Source organism: Grammomys surdaster, unplaced genomic scaffold (assembly GCF_004785775.1).
Source record: "Grammomys surdaster isolate TR1022 unplaced genomic scaffold, NIH_TR_1.0 125849, whole genome shotgun sequence".
In the NCBI taxonomy this organism is placed as follows: domain Eukaryota; kingdom Metazoa; phylum Chordata; class Mammalia; order Rodentia; family Muridae; genus Grammomys; species Grammomys surdaster.
In genome coordinates this window covers 805,676-825,916 of record NW_021620675.1, presented here as the reverse complement: position 1 = coordinate 825,916, position 20,241 = coordinate 805,676, and the positions used below count along the sequence as shown (strand labels likewise).

The window sequence follows — 20,241 nt, the reverse complement described above, 5'->3', positions numbered from 1 at the left end:
ACCGGCCAGGGCTGTCTAAGGTGCCGGCGGGCGGGCTCTCCTCTGCCTTTGGTGCGGGGAGGCGGGCCTCGGGTCGCGCGGCCGCTGGCGGGCGGGCCTCTCGGGGCCGGGCTGACTCACGTGACCCTTGCGGGCCTTGGAGCGGCGGGCCGCCCAACGGAGGCGGTGACGGCGGTGGCGACCGCAGCCCGGGAGGTAGCGGCCTGGGGAGGGACCGCCGGCCGCCCTTTCGGACATTCTCGGTGGAGGCGAAACATGGCGGAGGCCTCGGCGGCGGGGGCGGACGCTGGTTCCGCTGTCTCCGCGCACCGTTTCTTCTGCCACTTTTGTAAGGGCGAGGTCAATCCCAAACTACCGGTAAGAGCCCCGTGTGTCTCGCTCTCGGGCGACGCGTAGGTCCTTGGCCTCTAGGGCTGGAAACTGGCTAGGTCTTAAGCTGCCCGCATTCCCGCGATTCCCTTGACACCGGTCCTCGGTTTCTGCTGCCCGCTGTCTCCGGGCCCTGGCCACAAACCCTAGGCATCAGGGCCAGGGTCTTGCCTAGCCCTCATTTCCGCGTCTCCAATCTGCCCCTCATTTCGCTTCCGCTCATTAATACTAACTACCCCCATCTTTTTGTCTTCCTCTGTGAATTCTCAGCCAAATCTGTGCCCAATTTGCTCGTAGTCCTCTTCCTTGTCTTCTTTTCGCGATGACCTATCCCCTGTACTCTCCGTTTTTGCGTTTCACCTACTCTTATTTTTCCTCCCACTTCTCAACCAGACCCTCCCCCTTCTGCATCTTCAATGAGACAAAATAGCAAATTGCTGAGGACTCCTTAGTAGGTTTTGTTGAAGTACAGAAAGAGGAGGTTTGGAAGGTAACAGGGAAGAGGCAGATTTTGTTTTTCAGTGGTTTTGGGGTTCTTGTGAAAGTGAAAACAGCAGTGTACCAATGACTTGCAGACTGCGCTCCCTGTTGCTATTGAAGGAAATGGCTTTGGGAAGAAGGTAGGACGTACTGTTTCAACTTAGTTTATTTTGGATATCACGTTGCCAGTGTCTTTAGCTCCACTTTCCTAGCCCACCCCCTCCATTTTTTCTGTTCAGGAAAACAAAAAAAGGACAGAATGTTGGAATTGCTTTCTCTGATATGAAATTGGTTCTGCCAGGCTGTCAGCCAATAAAGAGGTAGGGCTATGCTTTGAGAAGAAAAGGCTTCTGCAGCATGCTGGCCAGTGCCAACGCCCCCAATTATAAGTCCTTTTCTTGGCAGGTGGCGAGATTTCTTCTTAAAACGAGTGGCTATGTCATAATTTATAATCACGGTATCTTGAACACATGGCATCTTTTTGTTTGTTTGCTTGCTTTTTGAGCCAGGGTCTTACCATGTAGGCTGTCCTGAAATTTGCTATTCGGATCAGGCTGGCCTAGAACGCACAGAGGTCTGCCTGCTTCTGCCTTCATAGTGTTGGGATTAAAAGTGTGCACTGCTATTCCTGGCTTTAAATGCACTCTTAAGAGAAGGTCTACTAAGTTTCTGTTTCTATCTTACTTCTTAGAAACACAAATGGAGTCCAGTGAATAAGGATTTCATTTAAAAGTTGTGTAATGAGGCAACCAAGGCATTTCCTTTTTCTCTTGGTCCCACCTCCAGCTTCATAATTAGCTACATCTACTGTTAACAGGTTCCACTTGCGGCCTTTGCTTTATGCTGATGTGCTGTCTGCCATATTTCAATTCGGGCAAGAGTATATACCTTATTTTTTTCCAGTGGATACTAGAACTCTCACTATAGAGAGGGAGTAGAATTCAGCCACTGTGTGTGGAAGAGCAATGATGTGTCATTGAATGTAATGGATGCCCTGTGAGAACATTAGCCCTTGGATCTGTAAGTGTGCACTCAAGGATTTGCCTTTCAGAGTGAGAAGACATAATGTAAATGTCGTTTTCTTTTTATTACCTGAAGTCCTTACTTCAAAGGGATGATTTAGTTAAGGCTTTTTAGATATTTTTTCTAAGATTTGGTTAGATGAATGGACGATCTTTGCTTTTTTTTTTTTACTCTGATTTATTGCTTGTCAAGTCTGACTTGTAAATTGAAGCTTATCAGTGTCTAATATAACCAGATGCTGCCTACAGTAGACAAATGTTGGCTGCCCTAGAGGTGCGTGAAAGCATATGTGGCTCTTGTTCATAAGGACATGGAAAAATTAGCAATCATCATGTGTTGTTTCAGGATGGGGACAAGTTCAGAGAAATACAGTTAGGTGATTTTCATCTGTGTACAACCTTTGTAGAATCTACTTAGGTTAAACTAAAATGAATACAATGTCACTTGCATTGTGGGTTTGAGGACTGAACCTAGGCCTTTGTACTTGTTAGGCAAGCTCTATCACTACACTGTCTTACTGTCTTGTATAATTCAGGTTAGTTTGGAACTCAAGAACCTCCTGCCTAAGCCTCCTGCTACTGGAATTACAGGTAATACCCCTGTACTCCCACCCCAGCAATGCGATTGTTAGCGGAATTACCCTGTACAGTCTATATGAACTCGGTGATTCACATAAAGGTTATTCAGTGCATGGCAGTGAAACAAATGAAGGCAGGTAATACATGGTTTCAGTTTCAGAAAGGAAGACACGGTTGCATCGGTGTTACCGGAGACCTATGACATCTGAGGTGGAATTAGATTGAATTTTGAAGGACAGGTATAATTCAGCTTGAGAATATGCAAGACCAGGAGGAAGCCAAGGAACACATGGGTTGAGGAAAAATGGAGACTTACTGAGTAAGGCTTTGTTGTCTTTGGCTGACAAAATTGTAGTCATGGGGTACAACCTGTTTTTGATATGAGTACCTTTTTTTCATGAAATGGCTAAATCAAAGTATTTAATTGAACTTAACATACATTATCTCACACTTTTTAATTTTATTTACATTTATTTGTTTATTGTGTGTGTGCATGTGTATGAATGTGTACCATAGTGCCATTGTGAAGGTCAGAGGACAGCTTTTAGATGTTAGTTCTCTCCTTCCACCACATAGACCCTGTGGGGGTCAAACTCAGAGGGGTAGGCTGGGCAGCAAGTGCCTTTCCCTAGCGAGCCAGTCCTGTCTCACATGCTTTTCACTTTCCGAGTCTCCTGTTCTAGAATCTTTAACATCTGTGTTACTTACAGTCACTATGGTGTTCAGTAAGGAGCTAATCAGTGTTATTTTGTGTTTTTAGGAAAAGGTCTGATAAGGCCAGATTTACTGTTTTTTTGTTTTCCTGAGACAGGGTCTCTTTATTTAGCCCTGGCTGTCCTGAAACTTGCTCTGTAGACAGGGCTGGCCTCCAACTCACAGAAAGATCTTGCCTCTGCTTCTCAAGTGTTGGGGTCTTTGTGGGTGCCACTGTGTCCAGCTGTTGTTTTTTGAGACTGAGTTTTACTGCATAATCCTGGTTGGTCTAAATCTCAATATGTAGGCCAGGATGGTCTTGAACTCCGAGATCCTCTTGCCTCTGCCTTACTCCAGTGCTGAGGGTAAAAGTGCGTGCCATTCTGCCTGGCCAGAGTTAGTTTTGATTTATGTGGGAACTAGTGACTTTTATTTCGTATCATGGGCATTTTAAATCTGTAATCTCAGGCAGTTATCTTTGAACTGTTTCTCAGAAAAAACAGGTCAATTAAGTGTACTGTTCAGTACAAATTTGTCTCTGTGATTGATAAACCAACTCAAACATTGGTAACATGGTCTTCATATGATTATATTTATATAGGACAACATGGAAGGTTTTAAAAAAGATAAATCCTAATGTAACCTCGAGACTCTCTCATTGTGGACCAGCATAAGTAGGCGTGCATAATCCCGTAAACTGGATGGATGGTATGGGGACCTGACTGTCCTTTGAGGATAAGCAGACTCAGGTTATCATGGGTACAGCTTTTCATTGTCTTAACTCAAGTCACAACCCTAGACAATACTGCGAGGATACGGCTCTTGTAAGAGCTGGATGTCCAGAACCATCGCTTCCTAGTGTACCGGCTGAACACCACCTTACAACACCTGAACAACACCTTTTCTCTGCTTTGTGGGGTGGGTGGGGCTATAGATTGAACTCCAGGTCACAGACATGATAAGCAAGTGTTCTGCAATTGAGAGCTTGTAAGGGTCACAGCCCTTGTTTCTTCTCCCCAATCTAGGATGTATTTGTCAGCCACCTCCCTCAGTCCTTCCTGCTTCCCTCTTTCCCTCCCTTCCTCCCTCCTTCCCCTCTTCCCTCCCTCCCTCCCTCCCTCCCTCCCTCCCTCCCTCCCTCCCTCCCTCTCTCCTTCCCTTCTTCCCTCCCTCCCTTCCTTTGTAGGAGAGAAGAGTGGGAGAGAAGAGGAGAGCAGAAAGAGGAGAGATTCATTGGTTCTGACATAGCTCAACCTAGTCTCAAATTCTGTATGACCTTGAATTTCTGATCCTCCTGCTCCATCTCACAAGTGCTGGGACATAGGTGTTATCTAAAGTATATGCTATCGTTATACCTTGTTTTGTTTGTTTGTCTGTTTTGTTTTTTTTGAGACAGGGTTTCTCTGTATAGCCCTGGCTGTCCTGGAACTCACTCTGTAGACCAGGCTGGCCTTGAACTCAGAAATCTTCCTGCCTCTGCCTCCTAAGTGCTGGGATTAAAGGCGTGCGCCACCACTGCCCAGCTTCATTACACCTTGTTTATGTGGTGCCCAGGGCCTTACTCATGCCAGACAAGCGTTTCACCAGCTGGGCCTATTTCTAAGAACCCAAAGGCAACTGCAGTAGCTCATCCAAATTTATCCCTGAAACTGTCTTTAGGTTTTTGTTTATCATTTTTCTCTGAAGGCCTACGTGGGCCTAACTAAATTTAGGGTTCATAACTTTGGACTGAGACTGGAGTATGCCTAATGCTATGTAGTTAATCATGTGTCAGCTGAGGTCATTTCATTTGGTAGGAACACTTCTCACTGCTCTTCTCATCTCCCCTCTCTTAGTCAGTAGTCTTTAGTTTGTATGATCCCAGGAAGCACGCAGAAGGTAATTGAGAAATAAGGTACCACAGAATGAGAGAAAAAGTATTGAAGGGAATTTAAAAAGAAAAATATATTCAGTAGCTTTATTACCTCCTTATGCTTCAAAAAGGACTCTCCAAATGAATCATGTAGGAATTGTGCTTACTAGATGAGTTTTCATATTTATGATGAAAATAATTCTAGCAAAAAGTGGTGAATAGCATACTTGGGATTGGGGTCTTGTATTTTTGTTTTGAGACAGGGTCTCTCTATATCTGGCTATCCTGGAGCTTAATATGTAGATCAGGCTGGCTTTAAACTCACAGAGATCTTCCTGTCTCAGCCTCCATAGTGCTGGGATGGCAGAGCTCCTCTAGCATTCATCCATCTCCCTCCCTCCCTCCCTCCCTCCCTCCCTCCTGTTCGTCTGTCCTTTCTTTCTGTGAGATAGGCTCTCACTATGTAGCTCTGGATGACCTGGAACTTACTCTGTAGACCAGACTGTCCTCAAACTCACAGAGATCTGCCTGCCTCTGCTTCCTGAGTGCTGGGATTAAAGGTTTGTGCCACTATGCCCAGTTCCAGAATTTTAAAATAAGAGATTTTAATTACATTGTCTGAAGAATTCAGATTTATATATGATAGGGTAGGATGACATTTTATATATATGTGTGTGTGTGTGTGTGTGTGTAGATATATCATCAGATTATAGAAATATTTGAAGGAAATTTCCAGAAGTGTTTACTTCATCTCACTATTTTATTGAGAGACAAATACGGGGCCAAAACTAATGGAGTTATCACACTGCCCTGGAAGTGTGACTGGACAAAATCCCACAAGGGCTGTTTCAGGGAATGTAGAGGTGTGCTTGATTCCCATGTACTGTCAGCACCCCCATTCTTCTTTACCTCACGCTCTTTAAGGTGGGATCTTAGTGATAATTATATAGTACAGTAGCCTGCTTTGAATTTTGACAAGACTAGTGTGGTTCTTAAGTGTTTCATGGAAATCCAGATGACAGACAAGTCTAATTAAAGACTGTTGGGATGTTGCTCACCTCTGGCTCAGCCAGAAAGGACTGGTGGGCTTCTCACTTCCTAGTTCTCTGTTATATCATCTTCTTTGAGTTAATAAATGTCCATTTTAGTAAGTAATGTTATCTCATTCGGCTCTTTCCCAGCTCCTTACACAGGGATTAATCATTGTGTTGTACTTATAATGGCTCCAGTGTAGGAGAACATTCTGATCGACTCATAATAAAATGGTATACTTCTTCAAAAATTTATACTTAGGACTAAACTGGAGGAAAATTTATTGATTTGAGATAAATTTCAAAGATGCTAATTATTGGATTACCTTAAACTCTATTATCTATGACTTAATATCTTTAATGTCTGCATGATTAGTATCAGGGATAATGTTGGTGTTTTGAGAGCTTCTTTATATTTCGTTTAAAAATTCTTGTACATTTATTTATTGTCTATTTATTTAGAGAGTGTGTGTATATCAGTGTGCTTATGATGTGGTGTATGTGTGGAGGTCAGAGGACAACTTATGAGACTTGGTTCCCTCCTTCTATCATACAGGTCCCGGGGAGGGAGCTCAGGTTGTTAGGTTTGGTGGCAAGTGTCTTTATACTTTGAACAATCTTGCTGGCCCATAATTTATTTTTTTGAGAGAGGGTCACATGTATATTGATTGCTTTCAAACTTATAGTGGTGAGTGGTCTAGAACTCTTGATCTTGTCTCCTGCTGGGATTACAGACATACTACACCACTACCACCACTACCTCACTGTGCTCTTTTGAGATCTTTAAGAAGCTATAATAGGGGCTGGAGATGTGGCTTAATAGGCTGAGCTCCTGTCTAGTAGGTGCAAGACTTTGGGTTCAATCCCTAGTAACTTTAGTTTGGATATAGTGCTGTATACCTGTAATCCTAGCACTTGGGAGGCAGAGACAGGATAATCAGGAATTCAAGGTTGTTCTGTGTTATGAAATGAGTTCAAGGTCAGTTTGGGACACATTTGACTTTGCTCCCTCCACCTCCCCAAAAGGCTCCAGTAAAAAAGTACAGTGCTGAGTTTGAAGATAAAGTGCAGCAAGTTCATTCCACATAAGATCAGGAGATAACATGATTTTGTCTCCTGCCTCTGTGTATGTACGAGAAGTATGTGTGTGGGCATGTACATCATGGCACATATGTGATGGTCTGATGACAACCTTTGGGAGCTAGTTCATTCTCTGTGAGCTTCAGGGATTGAATTCTGGTCATCAGGCTTGTATGGCTTCAAACTCACTGTGTAACTCAGGATAACCTTGACCTTCAGGTCCTGTGCCTCCACCTCCAACATTTCTTCTTGCTCAGTGATGAGATTGCAGATGTGCTCCAATGTACTCTACTTGTTTATTTATTTAGACAGTGTTTCTATCTGTAGTCCAGGTTGATCTGAAACTCATTATCTCAATATGTAGCCTAGGTTGCCTCCAACTCTTAGCAGTCTTCTTGTCTCTGTGTTAGGATTGCCCATACCTAGCAAATCTGTATTTTTGAGGGTGGAAGGTTAGTTATAGCCTCAATATTCTGATTAGCACATATGTGTATACTGGGAAATTTTGGAGGACTTTCTCAGTATGAGGAAGGAAAAAAAAACCTAAGTTTATTGCAGGTAAAGTTCCTTTGGGAGCATATATGCTGACAGGATAGTTATACTTTGTGTTTCTTTATGATTAGCTGGCTTTTTAATGACCTTTAACTTTTGTTCAGGTTCAGGCAGCCAGCTTTTTTTTTTTTTTTTGTCAAATTATTAGAGGTTTAATAATAAGAGTGTATTTCATTGTTTTATAGCTTGGTTCTAAGAAATGAAGGAGAGCTATATCAGAGTGGAGTTTGAGTGGTGCTATTTTGCTTCTCAGGAATATTTAGTAATCTTTGTAGACGTTTTTGATTTTACAGCTGGGGGAAGGGGGAGGATTGTGGGTGTCATTTGGTAAGTAGCAGACAGAGCTGCTGCTAAACCTGCTGCTATAGGCCCAGATGTCAAGAATGCTGAGGCTGTGAGAAACCCTGATAGTGAACAAAAGGATGAATCCATGGGCATTGTCTGTGTGTGCGGCCGACGCTTAAGGTTTTGTTTCAGGGTAGTTTTTTATTTCTGACTTTGAGATCCTGATGAGAATTTTTAGTAAAATAATTGAGACAGTATAATTTTTGCCAAAGCCCTCATGGGAAACGACTGTTTAGAACAGGGACTGGAGTTGGGTGGTTGGTGGCAGCCATTACATCAGAGCAGATCTGTTAGGCTCCCTTTCTCTCTGTGCTTAGTGAGACCAGAGGTATTAAATTGCTCACCTAAGATTACACACTGTAACCTAAAAGAATCCAGTTTTTTTGTTGGTTGGAAATCTAGTAACAGTGTGAGTAATTTAGTAAAACAGTTGGGAATTCAGTTTGAAAACAAAAGGAAAAATAGAACACTAGTAACTTTTTTTGTCATTCATATTAGTATTGTTCTTTTGTCTCTCTCACAACTCTCCAAACACTTCAGATGCACAAGAGATGACATTCTTTAAACTCTTCACTGAAAGGGTGAATTGATGTTATTGGTCTTCTTTTTAACACTAATTCTTCTTGTGATAGAAAGTGAATTTAGAGATACCAGGTAGAAGTTGGAATCAGCTGCTGAGGAGTCAGTCTTTCCTCCACCTGGATAAAAATAATGGGAAGCAGGCAGCTCCAGCAACTTTTTATTTACATAGTGTCTGATAGATAGCAGCAAGTCTTGGTAGTAGTTAGGCAGAAGGATTGGCAAGTGGCACCCCAATATTACCGGTCCGCATGCCAGCTTGGGTACTGGAATCCTTGGCTCTTCTCAGGCCATTGTTATAGAACTCAGATACATATCTGAGATTGGCCTTGAAGACTTCACAGCTCTCTGGAACTTTCTGGTGACTGGCACCTTCAGGTTTTCTTTCTGCTTCGTTAATAGCCATTACCAGCTTCCTTCCTGCTCTTCTGTGGTCTCTGCTTCCACTTCCCTTCCTCCTACCTTGGCTCCTCTTAAACTGTTCAGTTAGTTGTCAATGGCTGTTGCCACTGTTAGGTATCAGCAGGTAGGCAGCCAGGATGCATGAAGGGCAATCCTGGGTACATATAGAGGATTGTCTAGGAACTGGTACTGAGTGCAGCCAAGGTTGCTTAGGTGCAGGTATCCCCTCCTACCAGGGCAGGATCTTGGTAGGTGAATGAGATCCCAGATAGAACCCCATGGACAGCGCAGTGTGAATGCATGTCTGTGGGTGCAGCCAGTGGTTCTGAGATTTCCTTAGGCAGATACTTCTTTGCCAGGGCCTCTGTCTCTGCTGTTCTTCAGCCATCAAATGGCTGCTGTGGGTGTTTTGTACTGGAAAGCCAAACTCAGTGTGCTCAGAAACCAGGTATTGGTCCTATTTAAGCAGGCTGCACAGGAACCTAGGATTGGGGATCAGAAGCTGCTTAGAGCTCAGAGGTTAAGGTAACCTGGGAGTACAGACAGTATCCAGGTACAAGTTGCACTTTAGGCCTGGTGCCATGATTGTGTTGGTGCAGCTGCCAAGCACTATGTAACTCTTAGTGTACCCATGGATTGGTTTTGTCCATGACTGCTCATCCCTGCTGCTTTTCTGTTTCCAGCTGAGCTTGTCCATGCAGTAGAACTAGTTTTTAGACCTAACATTGGAACACCAGAGGAGGTAGCACAGGAATGTTGCTTAGTAGACTCTCAAGGGAGCCTGAGCACCTGTTGTATATAGTCTAGGAAATGGTGTTTTCACCTGTCACAGTTTGTTTGGCAGTCCACCTTTCCTCCCGTACTCATCACAGTCATTAATGCCTGTGTTTTGACCCAATCATCAGTTATAGTACTGTTTGACTGACAGTGCTTTGCTCAAGGCAACTTGAGCAGTAAGAGAGAGTGTAAGAATGACTAATTAATGAGTCAGAGTGTCATGTCCTTAGTGTTCTTGTTATTTTCAGGAAACCAAACATAAGGAAAAGTGCTTACAATATAAACTTACAGAACTTATTAGCACTAGCAGCAATCACAACAGATTTTGAAAGTATTTGACAATGCTCTGTACCTGCTGAGTGCCCAGGAGAAGTAGGTCTGTCTTAGGGATGGAGCTGCGGAATCCTAATTGAAAGGAAGAGAATGAACACTGTAAGAAAAGAGAGCTTTAGGAAGGAAGGAAGGAAGGAAGGAAGGAAGGAAGGAAGGAAGGAAGGACCCTTATCAAAGTAGAAATATTTCAGATTATTCTTAGAGTTTCCAATATGTAAGTTGAGGTTAAAGGCCGAAAGATTTATGTAATTTTTTTTCTTAATTTGTTAGTAGCTCAAAGTTTCTTTCAAAAAGATTTTAAAATTACATTTGCTTACTTATTGTGTGCATATTGTACCCTTTGTTTTTTATTTAAATGTATTTAGTTTGTGTGTGTGAGTGTAGTGCATATGTATGTGTACCATACATACATGTGATTGGTGCTCACAGAGGTTAAAAGAAGGCATCAGATCCTCTGGAATTGGAGTTAGGAATGGGTGTGAGTGAGCTCATGTATGTCTGTGAACTGTGTGCATGTAGTACCCATGACGGCCAGAAGAGGGATCAGATCCCTTGGGACTGGAGTTACAGATGGGTTTGTACCACTATGTGGTACTAGGAAGCAGAGCCTAGGGTCTCTGGAGGAGCAGCCAGTGTTCTTAAGTGCTGAGTTCTCTCTCCAGCTCCTTGATGTAGGACAGGCTGATCTCAAGTTAGAGGGAATCGTTTTGCCTAGAACTAGAATTATAGGTGTTTACCATCATAATGTTTTGATATACATGTACACAGTGAAATGATAACCAGTTGTGCTTTGAGTGGTTTCAGATTCCTTACTTTTGACAGCTTAGGCTGTTCAGAAACATGGTTCAGTTCTTATTTTGTGGTAAAGTACCTAAAATTAGGATATACAGAAAAGTTCATTTTGTGTGTTTTTACTTCCCTAACTTCTATAATATATTTAAAAGTGTGCTTTTATAGAGCATATTTTTTATTTGTTTTTAGACAGGGTCTCATTAAGTAGTTCTGGCTATCCTTAACTTGCTATGCAGACCATGCTGTCCTTAAACTCACAAAGATCCGCCTGCCTCTGCCTCCCAAGTGCTGGGATTAAAGACCTGGGCTGCCACACCTTTAAAGAGTAAAATTTACTCTGAAAAATTTCTTATGTGTATACCATATGTGTTTGGGGGATATTTGTTGTTTTTTAAAATTTTAAAATTTTTTTCTGAGACAGACTTTCTCTGTGTAGTCCTGGCTGTCCTGGAACTCACTCTGTGAACCAGGCTGGCTTTCAACTCACAAAGGTCTGTCTGCCTTCCCAGTACTATGTCTGCCTGTCTTCCCAGTACTGTGGTTGCATGTGTGTGGGTGTCTTGCCTGCATATATGTATACCCATTGCTTGTGTGCCTGGCGTCCAGAAGGCTAAAAGAAGACATTTGGATCTCCTGGAACTGGAGTTACAAATAGTTGTTAGTTGCTGTGTTGATGCTGGAAATTGAACATGGCTCCTGTGGAAGAGCAGCCAGTGTTCTTAACTGCTGAACCATCTCTCCAAATGCATTTTGATCTTGTCCACCAATCACTACTTCCCTCCTACTTCCTTCAGGACCCTTTCATCTGATCTCCCTCTTAACTTCATGTTTTCTTTTATTATTTTTAGTGGTAGTGTAGTTAGTGCTGACCATATGGTCATTAGCGTGGGCGATTCACTGGGGCATGAGCAGTTTATTAGCAACCACATCCTCAAAGAGAAGTGACTTTCTCCTCAGCTGCTATCAACTGCCAGTGGCTCCCCACCTCAGAGTGGGACCTCAGGAATTCTTCCTTAGTCTATGCTGGAATTAAAAAAAAGATGTATACATTTACAAATTTTAATGTGTCTGAGTATTTTGTCTGCATGCCTGTGTGGAGGTCAGAAGAGTGTGTCAGATCCTCTGGAACTGGAATTATAGAGGGTGGTAAGCCATCAGGTAGATGCTGGGAACCAAACCCATGTCCTCTGTAAGAGCAGTATGTGCTCTTAACCGCTGAGCTGTTGTTACAGCCCCCAAGATGGAATTTTGACTGGCTTGGTCTTGTACTGGTTTTGTACACAATCACAGCTGCTATGCAGGAGGCATGTATGTTATAGTTGATGTGTTGTTAATGTTATATGTAGAAGACAGCATTTCTCAGCTCCCCTTTCCATGTTCTCTCTTTCTGCTCACTCTTCCTCCTTATTCTCTGAGCCTTTGATTGGAGAAGCTGACATTTGAGAACAGCACAACTCTATGGGTATAAAGAACACCTATAGGTTCTTCCCAACAGCCATATCTCTAGTCCGATATTACATTTTAAAAATTAGCTTACAAACTATTGGGTTTCCATAGACCTCTTAGTCTTGGCTAACCCATATGCCTCTCCTGCTTACTCACATGTCCTACCCTCAACTCCACGCAAGTTTTTAACCTGGGATCCCCCCTGCTCCTTCATATCACTGACTCTTCCGTCCCTTCTGATTGTGTTTTCATTTGAGTTGCAAGAGTATAGGTTTCCACACAGCTTTTACACACAACTTGGCATTTTAGGTAAGCCTATCCCCATTCTCTCATGTCCTTTAACCTCACATGCTGGAGCTAGAGATGTGTGCCACCTTACCTGTTTTTTTTGTTGTTGTTTGTTTGTTTGCTTGCTTGTTTTTCTTCTCTGATTGTTACTATTTAGCTTTTTTATTTTTTAAAGAAAGTTTGGCTTATTGTCCATCCAACAAAGCTTGTATCCAGTAACACTTTATCTTGTGACCTGCTTTTCTGTCTTTCTCCACAGTGAGGTAAAGGAAGTTGGTTGATTATACTGTCTTGTTTGGAGTCCCTGATGTCAGTGTTCAGTCAGGACATGGAATGCAAAAATAAAATGGCATGCGAAGTGAAATCTTTGTGTCTGGCTTTGAGTGACATGTTTCAGCAAAGTATTTGCTGTGTTTGGGATCAGTCAGTAGAGGCTGAGATACTGTTTTGAGACTGTTTGGGCCTTGAAGAAATGTTGTCTCCCTGGACAGTCTGCACTCGGTGCTACATGAGAGCTTGCAGCTGTACCAGCCTTGGTCCTAAGACTCCTGGCAAACTTGGAAGTTCTTACTTTTGATTATGGCTAGCCTTGGGACTGGGATTTGTATGGTTTTCTGCTCTCTTGGATAGGAAGGGCAAGATGACTTTGGTAGTTGGAATCTTTCCCCAGTTAGTTTTCTGTAATGACTGAATAAAAGTAACTGGAGTGAGTTAGTTGGGGTCAGTCTTTTTCCCAAGAAGGTTGAACCGACCCCTCTGCTCCTTCAGAAAGAGCATCTTGGTGAGCTTCTCTTTCTAATGTGGCACCTATGGCCAACATCAATCATTGTAACTGGTAAACATTAAGGGTAAGCTGCGTGTAGGGAGCTGTTCCTGATTCAGATAATGAATGGTGAGAAGTATTTCTGCTTGCTTATGGTTTTAGATTCAATAGCTAGTGAACATCTGAAATAGTTGAGTGTATCTAGTACTAAATATCTTTCATTACTAACTTTTTATTTGGCATGCAAAATAATAGGTTTCATTACATTGTACTATCTGTGTGTACCTATGTACCATGGCATATGTGTGGAAGTCAGAGGACAATTTGTCAGATATGATTCTCTTTTTCTACCATATTTGTTCTAGGGACCAAACAGGGTTTTAGGCTTAGCAGCAATTGCTTCTACCCCATGAGCCATCTTGTTCCTCCAAATAGTAGGTTTCAATAATTTTATTTTTTTTAGAAATTTACATTTCTTTCTTTTTTTTTCTTTTTTTCTTTTCTTTTTCTTTTCTTTTCTTTTTTTTTTTTTTTTTTTGAGACAGGATCTCACTGTGTTACCCTGGTTGGCCTGGAACTCCCTATGTAGACCAGGCTGGAACTCCCTATGTAGACCAGGCTGGTAAATGCACAGAGAGCTCTGCTTCCTGAGTATGAGGATTAAAGGCATGTACCATTATGTCTTTATTATTATTATTTTATTGTTATTAGTGTGTGTATGTATGTATATAACTATATAGTCAAGTCTGTGATACAAATATGAGAGAAAGTGTGGTATTTGTCTTTCTGAGTCTAGCTTATTTCACTTTAGCAAGATGATTCTAGTTTCATCCACTTTCCTGAAAATTACATTATTGCATCCTTTTTTTAATGGCTGAATAGCTCACCTGTTGTTTCAGCAATAAACAGAGATGTACAGTTTTGTGATTTAATTCCTTGAGTATATCTGACAGATGGGTAGAGCTGAATCCCATAGTAGTTTTAGTTTTAGTTTTAGTGTTTTGAGGAAACTGCATGGTGATTTCCCACCAACACTGTATAAGGATTTCTTTTCTTTTTTTTCTTTCTCCCACATACAATCTCTCTTACCAGCATTTATTGTCTTTCCAAGTTTGAGTTGGTTTTCTGCTTTCACCTTGTGGGACCTGGGGATTAAACTCAGGCTTTTAGGGTTCAGGACAAGCATGGTACCCACTGAGCCATCTTACAGCTTCTGTTTTCTTGATGTAGTCTTTCTGATTAGGGTAAGATGGAATCACAGTGTAGTTTTGATATGGGTTATCCGGAAGGCTAAGGATATTAAACATATTTTTCTAAAGTTGGTTTTCCTTCTTCCTTTCTTCCTTCCTTCCTTTTTTCTTTCTTTCCTTCCTTCCTTCCTTCCTTATTTCTTTCCTTTTTTTTTTTTTAAAGAACTGGTATTCAATTCAGTTATTCATTAGATAATTTGGGGACTTTTTTTGGTGTTTAATTTTTTTTTTTAGTTCTTTATAGACTCTAGATGTTAATTCTGTTAGCTCTGTAGTTGGCAAAGATTTTTTTCTTATTCCACAGGCTATCATTTTACTTTGGTGAGTGTTGCTTTTAAATTTCATGCTTCCCCATCTAATTTGGGGGGTTACTTTCTTTACAGGTAGGAACTTTTTCACAAAATTCTTGCTATGTCTCTGTGTCTTGGACTATATTTTACCTGTGTTTTCCTTATTCAGTTTTAGAACTTCAGATATTACATTAAGATCTTTGATTCATTTTTGATTTGAGTTTTATGTAGGATGAGAAATGGGAATATGGTTTCATTCATGTACACATTTATATCTAGTGTTTCCTGCACTGGTTTTTGAAGCAGTTGTCTTTTCTCCATTGTATTGTTTTGACACCTTGTCCAAATTTTAGGTGACAGTAACTGTGGGGGCTTTTTAAGGGGCTCTTATTCTGTGCCATTGGTCTCTGCATCTGATTTGTGCTGGTACCATGCTGTGTTGTTGGATGCCATTGACACTGTTCTTTTGCTTAGGATTGCTTTGACAATCTAGGGCCTTTGGTACTTCCATATGAACTTTAGGATTTCTTTTCTACTTGTTAAAAAAAGTCATTGAAATTTTGATGGGGAAATGCATTGAATCTATAGATTACTTTCAGTAATGTAACTATTTTCACAATAGTCTGCCAATCTGTGAGTATGGGCTGTCTTTTTATCTTTTAGTGTCTTCTTTAATTCTTTCAATGATTTAAGGCTTTCATTGTATAGAACCTTAACTTCATTGTTTAATCATATTCTTAGTTATTTTAAGTACTTAGTATTTATTTTTTTATTTTTGAGATAAGGTCTTACTATACAGCCCTGGCTGACTCGGGTCTCATTGTGTGGAGCAGGCTAGTCTCAGACTCAGTGCGATCTTCCTGCCTCTTCCTCTGAGTGCTGGGATTTAAGGTGATGACACTGTTTCTAGCCTTAAAGGCTATTTATTGTATGTGTTTGAATATTTCGTATGTATGTATGTATGTATGTATGTATGTATGTATGTGTGGGCTATCCCCATAAAGGCCAGAAGGCAGTGTTGGGTTCCCTGGAACTGGAATTACAGACTGTGTTGATTTTGAGCTACGGTGTGGGTGCTAAGAACTGAACCTGAGTAGCAAGGATTTTAACCTCTGAGCCAATCTCTTTAGTGCCCCACACTGTCTTAGTTAAGATTTTATTGCCGTGAACAGACACAAGTCTTATCAAGGAGAACATTTAATTGGGGCAGCTTACAGGTTCAGAGGTTCAGTCTGTCTTCATCAAGGTGGGAGCAGGGCAGCATCTAGACAGGCATGATGCAGGCAGAGCTGCGAGTTCTACATCTTCATCTGAAGGCCATACCTCCAAATAGCGCCACTCCCTGAGCCAAGCATATACAAACCATCACACCCACCCTATTTATTTTTCGAGGATGTTATGAGCAGCACTTTTAAAAGAGCAATCTTGTTCTTGGTAAGTGTATTATTAAAATATTGAAACATTTTTGTAAATTTTATATCCTGCTATTTACTAAAAGTATCAAGTCTAAGAATTTTTCTAGTGGAATCAGAATCAGTATCAAAGTAATATTAGCTTCATAAAATGAGTTTGGTAGTGCTTCTTACCATTCTATTTTATGGAACAAGATGATCAAAAAACCCCTTCTAGGGTAAGTGTGATATCTGATTTAGAGACAAACTTATAAAATAGCCACATCCTAGACCTTGTAATTATCTGCCATGGACCGCCCCAGTCGGGTATGGAAGTCCCTGGGATGAGGGTCCTTGAAAGCTAGGTGGGTAAGTTGGGGCGCCAATTATCTGTAATAGCGTGAGCTTTGAAATGTTAGGCTTTAACTATTATGTGATAATCAGGCTATAACTTAAGTTTCGATCTTTTAGTCCTTTACTTCTCTGCTGCCTCTTCTCTGACCATACAAGATCCAAGGATTTTGTCTTTTTGTAGTTGTAAGGTGTATGCTTTGTAATTTCATGCACATTTCCTCAGCAAATTTGTGTTGAACACTTGTTTGCCTTGGACATTTTAGTGATAAACAAAACTGATTAGAACCCTGACATTAGGGAACAGCTTGTTGAATGGAGAAAGACACTAACAAACTATGAAGCAAAATACAGCTATAAATTGTAATCCACGCCATAAAGGAATGATAAGAATATCATAGGATAAATCAGTAAGCAAAGAATTTCATTAGATTGGGTTAATAGGCTGCATTGGCTGATTGTTTCCTGTTACCAAGAAGAGGACTTAGTGCAGTTTTCTGTCATTTCCATGTGGGACCTCCTGTTTGTCTAAGACCTTACACCTAGGTCCTTAAGTCTTTAAGCCCTAGGTTTTGTCTTAGTTACTGTTCTATTGTTGTGATGAAACAGCATGATCAGGGAAACATAAAAGGAAACATTTACTTGGGCACTTGCTTATAGTATCAGAGGGTGAGTCTATAATCGTCATGGCGGGGTGGTATGGGGTGGCAGCAGGCAGGCAGGCATGGTGCTAGAACAGTAACTGAGAGCTTACATCTGATTCACAAGCTGTAGACAGACAGACAGAGAGACTGAGAGACTGGTCTTGGCATGTTCTTTTGAAACCTATAGTGTACTCACAATGGCACTCTTTTTCCAATAAGACATACCTCCTAATCTTTCCTAAACAGTCCACCAATTAGGGTGGACTAAACATTCAAATATATAAGCCTACCTAGGCCATTCTCAGTCAAACGATCACAACCTTTTTTTTTTTTTTTTTTTAAAAAAACAACACTGTAGCTCTTCAATTTTTTTCCCCTCCATCCTCTCTCTAACATGAGAATGGATCTGGCATGTTCTCTCAAAGCCAACCTTATTTCAAAGCATTATAGAGGCTCTTCACTAATGCCTATGATTTATAGGCTGGAAGAAAATACCCATCCTTACAAATGTTATCTACTGTGGTGTCTTATACAGAGATAACTTTTTCAAAAGTTTTGTTTTCTTTTTATTCACTTTATATCCAGATCACAGCCCTTCCCTCTCCTCCAAGTCCTGCCTTTACAAATCTCTTCCCCCTCTTCTCCTCAATGGGACCCCTCTCCCTTGGGTACCACTCATCCTGGGTCATCTAATTCCAGCAAGAATAGGCACTCTCTTGCTGAAGTCCAGCCAGTCAGTCGAGGTAGGGGAAGGGGATCTAGTGGCAGGCAACAGAATCAGAGACAGCTCCACTTGTTAGGGGACCCACATGAAGACTAAGCTGCACATCTGCTGTAAATGTGTAGGGAGCCTAGGTCCAGCCCCTGCGTGCTCTTTGGTTGGGTGATTCAGTCTCTGTGAGCCCCCCTGGGCCCAAGTTAGTTGACTCTGTAGGTCTTCTTGTGGTGTCCTGGACCTCCTCCAGCTTCTATTCCCCACTCTTCCACAAGACTCCCTGAGCTCTGCCTGATGTTTGACTTTGGGTCTCTGCATTTATTTCTATCCACTGCTGGATAAAGTCTCTCAGGAGACAGTTATGCTAGGCTCCTATCTGCAAGCATAGTGTTGGGTTGGCTCTCAACATTGAATGGGTCTCAAGTTGGGACTGTTATTGGTTGGCTGTTCCCTCAGACTCTGCTCCATCTTTATCCCTGTGTATCTTGTAGGCAGGACAAATTTTGGGTTGAAGGTTTTGTGGGTGGGTCCCCCTCCCTCCACTGGAAGTCCTGTCTAGTGACAGAAGGTAGTCATTTCAGTCTCCATATCTCCCGCTGGTAGGAATCTGAGCTAGGGTCACCCCCATATACTTCTCGTAGCTTCCTCCCAACCTAGGTCTCCAGCTTGTCACCAGAGATGCTCCCCACTGGTTTCCTGCTTACTCCAGCCCTTTCCCTACCATCTCCCCACACCTGATTGCCATCCCTATTTCCCTTCACCCTCTTTTCCACCCAGTTCCCTCTTCTATCCACCTCTGCTGAGTCCCAGGTTCATTTCTCTTGGCAACTCATAACTGTCTGTAACTCTAGTTCCAGGGGGATCTGACATACTCACACAGACAGATATACATGCAGACAAAACACCAATGCACAAAAAATAAAAATAAACATCCAAAAAAGAAAAAGACAAGAGGATAATAAATCAGGAAGATAGTGAAGTCCAGGTAAGAAGCAGATCAGCACTGTGTTCTCTCAGACTCGGAGGTATGGTCTGTGAAAGGTGTCAGAGACAGACACACCTATGCCTCTAGCAGTACAGGAACTTTGTATTATTTTTGAACTGTAGCTACAAACAGTGAAGATAGAATAGCAGTTGGCCAAAGAGTAACAGCAGCGCGACACACAGGGCTTCTTAGCTGCAGAAAACATAAGCCTCTATTCAGGCATCCTCCTCCCTTGAAATCTTCTAACACAGAGCAACTAGATCTGGAAAAAACCAGCTTAGAGCATCTAGCCCTGGAACAGCCAGTCTTGCGACACCATTCCTTGACTGGTTGCATTATACTCAGACCTGGGGTTCAGACTCAGAGAGTGAGGCTCTGCAGGCATTGGTTTGAATTTTTTAAAAGTTGCTTCTAAAATCAGCCTCATTTATATTCACATAAACTTTTTTTAAGTGGGAGAAAGGAGTGAAATCACTGTCCTGGGAGAGTGTAGCTTAAAAGAGCAGGAGATATTCAGGATTTATTTGACTTCAATTTATTTTACCTTTACAATAGTTCACAGTATACCTGTTACGAAGGTGTCTTATCCTCAGTGTGAATAATGGAGGAAAAAGTTGAGAGCTCCTAATCCACAGGATAAATAACCCGAAGATTTCCGTAATCCAGCTCCCTGTTAGACCTGTCCTGAGTATCCATCTTCATCCTAATCCCCTCTCTTAGGGTTTCCACTGCTGTGAGGAGACACCATGACCAAGGCAACTCTTATAAAGGCAAATATTTAATTGGGGCTGGCTTATATTATAGTTTTGGAGGTTCAGTCCATTATTATGGCAGCAGGCAGGCAGAAGCTGAGGTAGTGGAGAAGCTGAGAGTTCTATGTCTTGATCCAAAGGCAGCCAGAAGGAGACTCTCTTCTGCAGGCAGCTAGGAGGAGGGTGTCTCCCATACTGAGTGGAGTTTGAGTACTAGGAGCCCTCAAAGCCCACCTACACAGTGACACACTCCTTCTAACAAGGCCACGCCTCCTCCAATAATGCCACACCTCCCAATAATGCCACTTCCCATGGACCAAGCATATTCAAAACAACATACTCTCTAACCTCCAAACCTGTTATTTTCTTTTTCTTCCTTCCTTCCTTCCTTCCTTCCTTCCTTCCTTCCTTCCTTCCTTCCTTCCTTCCTTCCTTCTCCCTCCCTCCCTCCCTCCCTCCCTCCCTCCCTCCCTCCCTCCC

The 20,241-nt window shown here is 42.0% G+C and overlaps 1 protein-coding gene across 2 annotated transcripts in view; it reads left to right on the top strand.

Annotated features, from left to right (window-relative positions):
• Positions 1-63: 63 nt before the first annotated feature.
• The window catches only part of Rnf115 (ring finger protein 115), a 63,746-nt gene continuing 43,568 nt past the window's right edge, over positions 64-20,241 (top strand). The window contains exon 1 of one of the 2 annotated variants that reach the window (XM_028789726.1): positions 64-357. In XM_028789726.1, coding sequence (XP_028645559.1) covers positions 256-357 — 102 coding nt within the window. In that variant the 5' untranslated portion in view covers positions 64-255. The remainder of the gene's footprint in view (positions 358-20,241) is intronic. The other variant, XM_028789727.1, reaches the window with a different exon arrangement.